General features: G+C 38.1%; 1 protein-coding gene across 1 annotated transcript; it reads right to left on the reverse strand.

Moving 5' to 3' along the window:
- Positions 1-55: 55 nt before the first annotated feature.
- Positions 56-6,623, reverse strand: LOC306899457 (beta-galactosidase-1-like protein 2). The gene is made up of 19 exons (XM_079465716.1): positions 6,437-6,623; positions 6,095-6,261; positions 5,936-6,004; positions 5,445-5,540; positions 5,216-5,324; positions 5,051-5,143; positions 4,873-4,954; positions 3,956-4,020; positions 3,719-3,803; positions 3,444-3,581; positions 3,277-3,357; positions 3,057-3,163; positions 2,713-2,859; positions 2,517-2,588; positions 2,277-2,355; positions 2,042-2,129; positions 1,284-1,392; positions 1,044-1,160; positions 56-941 (listed from the first exon to the last, which is right to left on the reverse strand). The coding sequence occupies exons 2-19, from the start codon at positions 6,256-6,258 to the stop codon at positions 828-830; spliced, it is 1,815 nt and encodes a 604-aa protein (XP_079321842.1). The 5' UTR covers positions 6,259-6,261; positions 6,437-6,623; the 3' UTR covers positions 56-827.
- Positions 6,624-7,134: the final 511 nt, after the last annotated feature.

The raw sequence follows: 7,134 nt of genomic DNA on the forward strand, positions 1-7,134 counted from the left end.
AAGAAAAACTGGAACAAGTTGCTAAAACGTTTTTCAGACAAGAAATGCATTCAATGCAAGCAACACAGTTTTAATTATAAGATTTGTACATGAAGGTAACAATGATGTAAATGTTTACAATGTTATCAATTTTTTAATTCTTTGTCAAAATGTGTTCGAGTTGTCCGTACGAAATAAGCTATTCGATTTTTATTCGTTTTTGGAAGATTGCCACCTCACCCCCCCAAAAAAAAGGGGGAATCGGCGAGTATCAGAGAAAATATCGGTATTGTACTCGGTCTTTAAAAAATGGTGTCGGAGCATCCCTATTTAAAATCTTTAAAGTACAGATGTGGCAATAGATATTTGCCTCGAGCTGTGGTGTTGTTTGATCACTTTTATTAAGTTTTATAGGTCACCAACATGCATCGTAAATATTTTATAGACCTGGACACATTTGCTTTGATGTACCAGCCATTACAGCTGATATTCTACCATGTGCTTCACATTTTGGCAGAAATAGCAGGTGTTTCCAAAATGCATGCACAAATGACAGCAAAAGTCGCTGAGATCCAGTGGATGGATTAATTTACCCATTGGCTCATCTTACCCCACTCTCCCCCAAGTCTTTTCTGAACAACATACTACTTAGGGTAGCTAGAAATGACACGGCTGAGCACGTAATGCTAAACTATACAGTAGTATCGGTTATCTCTGTCTTTTCTTTTTTATTCTCTTAATCACTTGAAGCCAAGCCACTTGAACATTTATTAGTCTCGTCATATCAAATATATGTGGGCTGAAACACAGTCCTTAAGTCATATTTAGTGTAACACTGCAAGACGTCATCACATGAGGGTGCAGAAGGGTTGTCTGGAGACGTCTATAATCTTGCCATATTCTGGATATTTTTCAGCTAAATGGATTGTTTCATCAGCTTTGAACTCCTCAAAAACGACAATCTAAAGAAAACAGTTAAAGAACCATCTTTAAAACAAGTCAAAAATCAAAAACAAGTCCAGTGTTTACTTGCTTATAGTATTTTTTTGTTTGCACATAGTCACCTGATTATCTCCACTTCTGAGCCAGGGACCAGGGAGATAGAGAGCTTTCTGAGGACCAACTGACCAGTGGCGTCCGAGATTGCGCCCGTTCACGAAAACCACTCCTTTGCTCCAGTTCTATCAGCGATAAGCATTGAGTAAAATTTTTTATTTTCCTGCACTACACTCAAAGGCATTGAGGAAGTGTTGAGGTCAAGGCTAATTTACAGAAGTCAAATCATCTGACAAACATTTACTTACTGGAAGATTCACAAAAGTATCTGTGGGTTCATCCACAACCAGTCTTCCTCTAAAAAACGCTGGGTACGAGGGTTTCTTACCAACAGCCACCCATTTCAGTGACTCCAGTCTGAAAGAAACATATTTGCCATATTTGACCGCTCCAGACATGCTGATGTGTCCACCATCTTGGACAGGTCCATGAGACATTCAAAATCTATTAGTTTTTCAAGATGCCACAACATTACGCAGTATCTGGTTTCAAAACTTCAAAATTATTAAAAGTGCAAATAATATATTGGCTTTAATGGCAAAAATACCTTATTTATCGCCATTAAAGTGAAATCACTTATAGGGACAGTTCATCCACAAATAAAAATTACATAATTTACACTTTACTCCTCTGGTTGTTCCAAATCTATATGAATTATTATTTTTGGATGAATGCTTGTAACCAATCAGTTCTTGGACCCCATTGACTACCATAGTAGGGAAAATGACAATGGAAGTCAAAAGTGCCCCAGAACTGTTTACTTTCCTTCATTCTTCAAAATATCTTCTTTTCTGTTTGTGGTAGTCAATGGTGACACAACTTGAGGATGAGTAAATGAAGGTAGAATTTTCATTTTAGGTTGTACTGTTCCTTTAACACAGGAGCCGGTTAAAAACAAACTTTTTCAGAATAAAATGTCAAACTCTACTTTGAGACTTTTGCATCTCCAAGTCTTCAACTGGAAATCTGACGAAAGTTACTGATGTCGGTATCATCCGCAGCTTACCTGTTTATGTAACTGGGCTTCATTTCCAAGCAATACATGGTGAATTGCTTTAGAGGTACATCATTCAGAGTTATATCTCCAACAAGCCCTGCACAAAAGGAAAAAATCTATAAAATGAAATTCTACCAATACATTAATACCGTATGTGATGGTGAGAACTCCAGGAGAAGCCGAAGTTCAAATTTGCATTATCGACAATATGTGAGGAAGTTTAAAAAAAGAGATGTCACAATGCCCTTTCGTTGGTTATCCAGGCCTGGACCGTAGTTCACCCTCCCACAGTTCTCAACCAGCAAACCCAAGGTCATCTCACCCTGTACACAAAGATGTTATCATAAAACATCATTAGACCAAACTATGAAAATCTTGTATTCTGCATCCACTCAGTTAAAAACAAAGCAACATGTAAACCATTTGAAACAACACTTGGTGACATCATGAATGCCAAAATAAGCCACAAATAAGTCATACTTACCTTATGATGGGATATTCTTATCTTCTGATTCCTATAGTCCAAAACACCAATGAGTTCCCTGTCGAGAAACACCTTCAAAAGAGACAGCGTTGGAATAACACCTTCTTCATTGCTTAACATTAAAACTCTTCGCTGCTGTTGTTATTGTTTGCAATGATATAAAACGAGGGTCAAGACTCATAGGAATTGATCTTACAAGAGCTCTGTCTCGGATATGATTCCTGGAGTTGAGCTCTCCACCTGTATATATGTCAGTCTCATAAAGCGTGTAGCCATACAACTGACCATTGTTGCCATTTGCAGGAAGATTCTCCATGTTGAGGGGATCATCAGCTCTGATTCGCTATTGGACAACAAGAAGATCATGTCTCAAGGTTACATCTCCAGAGTCAATGCTATATGGCACTAACAACACATTTTACGTACTTAAAAGTGTTTATTCAAAGAGACAGTGTTGCAAAATACAGCTCACTTTTAACACACAGTTTGGTTACACATTTTACAACCAGGCTATCAAATAACTCAAAACAGGGTTCTTACGGTTTCCACACACTGGAGACTCTGCCATAGAGAAATGTAATGTGTAACAACCACAGGCTCATACGCTCTCCTGCTCTGAACAGACGGTGGATCTAATAACGGCTCATCTGGTATAGATAGAAGCAGAATAAAACGAGATGTTCATCTCCGCAAATCTCATTCAAATCCATTATGAGATGAAAAAGACATATAGAGAAATATAGAAGGTGTAGAAAGGTACTGTTGTAAGTGCTCAGTAGGTTCCTCAAGAGATGATATTTGACCGTGTAATCGCCGCTCTCAGTTAATGGAGCATCATAATCTAGAAGGAATATAGAGGTGAATGTGACAAAATGAGCTTTGCTAAGACCCACATCATTTCACACCGTGTTAAAAAAAACACTAAACCGTAGCTGCTCGTCTGCGGTCTGTAGGTGCCAAAATCGATCGCTCCATTCATGAATCCAAAGCTGGTTCCTCCATGAAACATATAGAAATTGATGGACACACCACGATCCAGAAGCTCCCGCACTGTGGAGATCATTTCTGTCACAACATACGGATGCAATGTCAGGATATGACGTCAAATGGCATGTATTGCGTTGCGTTATGCATACAGAGTAAGTGTGAATTTCTTTAGTTCAAACACTTTGTGCCCAAAGCACACTGGACAGGTTCTTTACCTTGTGCATCAAAAACATGATGCGGTTCACCCCAAACATCAAACCAGCCTGACCAATACTCCATTACCAGCAACGGCTTCTGTGGCTGCAAAATAAATATTTAAGGATCAAATCGCTCATATAGATTTATAATTTTTCAAAAGTGCTTTATTCAGGGACATTTCACGTGATTCTTATTAAATAAATACAATTGTAAGAAAGTGAAAATATTTTATAATCAAACCCCCCTTTACTGACCTGCAATTCTGCAAGATGCTTTACATCACCGTAAGATAATTTCTGTAGGTTGACTGCCTGCAAGACTTTATCACATGATGCAGTCATTTATATATAATCTATGGCAGGACACTGTCAATTTTGTTCACACAGTACGGTCAATATCTATACAAACACATTTATACAGACTCAATGCAAAGTAAATGGTGTAAATGGTGACTGATCAATCCAAACCATTTGGATTGGTCAGTCATAAATGGAAGTTAAAGGGATAGGTCACCCAAACAAAAATTTGGTCATCATTTACTCACCTTCGAGTCTGTCTAAATGTGGGAAGAATGCTTGTAACAAAACACTTCTTGGCCACCATTGACTACCATAGTAGGAAACATTACTTTGTAATTTTAGTTTTGCACAAAATAAGATATTTTGAAGAATGTAGGACAGCAAACAGTTATGGGCTATTCCTACTATGGTAGTCAATGGTGGCCAAGAACTGTTTGGTTACAAGCAGTCGTCCAAATATCTTTCTCTGGGTTCATCTGATCAAAAAAATTATACAGATTTGGAAGATAATTCATGACAATAGTTACATTTTTGTGTGAACTATCCTTTTAATGTTTGAGACTTAGGTTAGGTTCTTTAGTTTCTTTTCTTTTTTTGCCTAAACTGTTGGCAGGAGAGTGAAGAGTTGACATGAAAGTTTATAAAGGGGGTGATAAAGAATAAAGAGGGGATGTGGGATTGAGACTCAGATCCAAAAGCCAACAGCTGTTCTTTAAAAGCACCACTACTCTTACAACAAATAAACAACTTTATATTGAAATGCTGTTATGTTTTCTTCTTATATGGGCGTCAAATGAAAAAGAAAGAAAAATTGTATGTGTTGAACTATTTCTCTAGGAATGGTCGAAAATGAATGGATGTCCATAAGGTACCTCCATCAACCCCTCCACACTTCAACCCTTCCCGGTTATCTGATGTCAGGAGAAGTTCTGAAATGCCCCGGGACAGTAGTGCCTGTTGATTTAGAGTAATCATGTGTTTGCATTCAAAGCATTGAATTGAAAGTAGGGATGGGGTCATAAGTATGGGCTCGTTGATAAAGATCTGTACCTCTTTGATGAATGACAGATACTGGTCATCTTTTGCATATGAACCATACTCATTCTCCACTTGAAGAGCGATAACAGGACCCCCTCTTTTAACCTGCAGGGAGAGGCGTGAAGACAAGTGACATTACCCAAAATAAACAAGCCAACCAAACAACAGATGCGTTACCTGGAGGGGCACGATTTTCGGAATGAGTTCATCAAAGTATGAATTAATGGCAGTTGTGAAACCGGAGTAAGTCGTTCTTAGTTTCATTTGTTTGTCTTGAAGTAGCCAGCTGGTTAAAAAGACAAACCACGGTAATACGACGTTTTAACGTATTTATAAAGCAAAGATACAGACACACATTCACTACAAACATTTCTAAACATTTACATATTACAGGTGAGCTTCTGACCTTGGTAGACCACCCAGGTCCCATTCGGCACATATGTATGGCCCCGGACGAAGAATAACCCACAGGCCTAATTCATCTGCAAGACGAATGTATGCCCTTGAAACAAGCAATAAATAAATGAAATATAAATGTATTGATTAATATTGGCAGAAATGAAACATGACAAATCATACTTTTAAAGTGTGTTATAAAACCATTTATGCTGGTTGTATTAGAAAGGACTTTATCATAAATGATGTTGCTTTAAGAATTACGACGAAGACAGATATACAGACATAATATTACAGAATTTAGGGATTTCTACTTTAACCAATAAAACAACCAGCATCCTACGTATCTTTATAACACATTAGCAACCACATAGCAGTGCCCTGGCAACCAGCATCCTAGCACCTTAGAGACCAATTTTGCAACTAAGACTGTTTTCTTTCCATCACATTTGACAAACTTAAAAATCTACATTCATTCTCTCTTAGGAAAGTTTAGCTCACTCCAAATCCAGCTCCTCGTGAAACAAATAAACTCCTCTTTCAGGTTCATGCAGATTCCACGGCACATACCTGAAAGATAAAACTCAGTGCTTCCATATAAGATTTGAACAGAATAAGACGTGTATCACACGAATAACCTTGAGTATATCACTGTCTTACGTGGTGAGAGTGTTGAGACCACAGGCCTTGAGTTTAAGTAGCCGGTCTCTCCAGTGAGCCCTAGGGACCCGAAAGTAGTGGATTGAGCCGCCCAGGATCCTAAACGGCACTCCCTCTAAAGTAAAGTGGGTCGAGTTTGCGCTCAGTCCTTCTCTCTCTGACATTTTCTGCAAAAGCCATAAAATTCAAAACTAGTTTCTAAGCTATTAACATCATGTACAGTTATCTTCTCAGCATCATGAAATGTCATCATCAGGTATGTTTCACTTAAACTTAGCAAGCAATACATAGAAGGTAACAACAAAGTACAAATTTATATTATTAAACAAGATCAAAGTTTACCTTAAACAACGAAATGACAGGTGTAGAGAAATGAGCAGTGGAAGCTGTGAAGCTGTGGAAACAGTACCAGCCGGACCAAACACAAATCAATGAAGCAATGCCCAGAATGGTTTGATACAAAGAGAACAATGTGGTCTTTGTTGCAAAGAGCGAACAAACATATAGCCCTACTGTTGTTATGGTTTGCGGGACTGACGACTTTTTCACAAAGCTAAATACACAACATTCAAATTGTTGAAATTAGAAGAAAATGTAGGGCGGGACTTCCCTTTTGATTGGTTTGTTGTTAGTTGGGCCTGGAGGCAAAGGCTTAAAATGACTGGCCATTGGACAGAAAGCGAACTACTTAAAGGACCAGTGTATTTTTGGAAGGTCTATTGACAGAAATGCAATATAATATACAAAACAATCTGACAAACTAGAGGAGTTCGTTTTCACCAGCAGATGACAGTATTGCAACGGATGCAAGAAAAGGCAGGTAAAGGTAATATTCCAATGACGATAGATGACAACTACCAAATTATACCATGCATGCCATTTCAGCTTCCATGCACCAAATGAGGAACTGATACAGAAGCAGGAAAACAATAGTATACACGTGTTTGCAATAATACCATAAACTGTTATTAATATGAACAACATTCCTGAGGAAAAAAGGGGTCTATAGAGACCTGTCATCATACAACATCACGTTACCA

Source organism: Barbatula barbatula, assembly GCF_947034865.1.
Source record: "Barbatula barbatula genome assembly, chromosome: 10".
Taxonomy (NCBI): domain Eukaryota; kingdom Metazoa; phylum Chordata; class Actinopteri; order Cypriniformes; family Nemacheilidae; genus Barbatula; species Barbatula barbatula.

Excerpts from the sequence above, each read along its gene's own strand:
- LOC306899457 (XM_079465716.1), bottom strand. The coding sequence starts at position 6,258 with ATGTCAGAGAGAGAAGGACTGAGCGCAAACTCGACCCACTTTACTTTA. Across the intron at positions 2,589-2,712 it reads ATATCCGAGACAGAGCTCTT|GTGTTTCTCGACAGGGAACT; the intron begins GTAAGATCAATT and ends TCTCTTTTGAAG. Across the intron at positions 2,356-2,516 it reads TAAGAATATCCCATCATAAG|GGTGAGATGACCTTGGGTTT; the intron begins GTAAGTATGACT and ends CTTTGTGTACAG.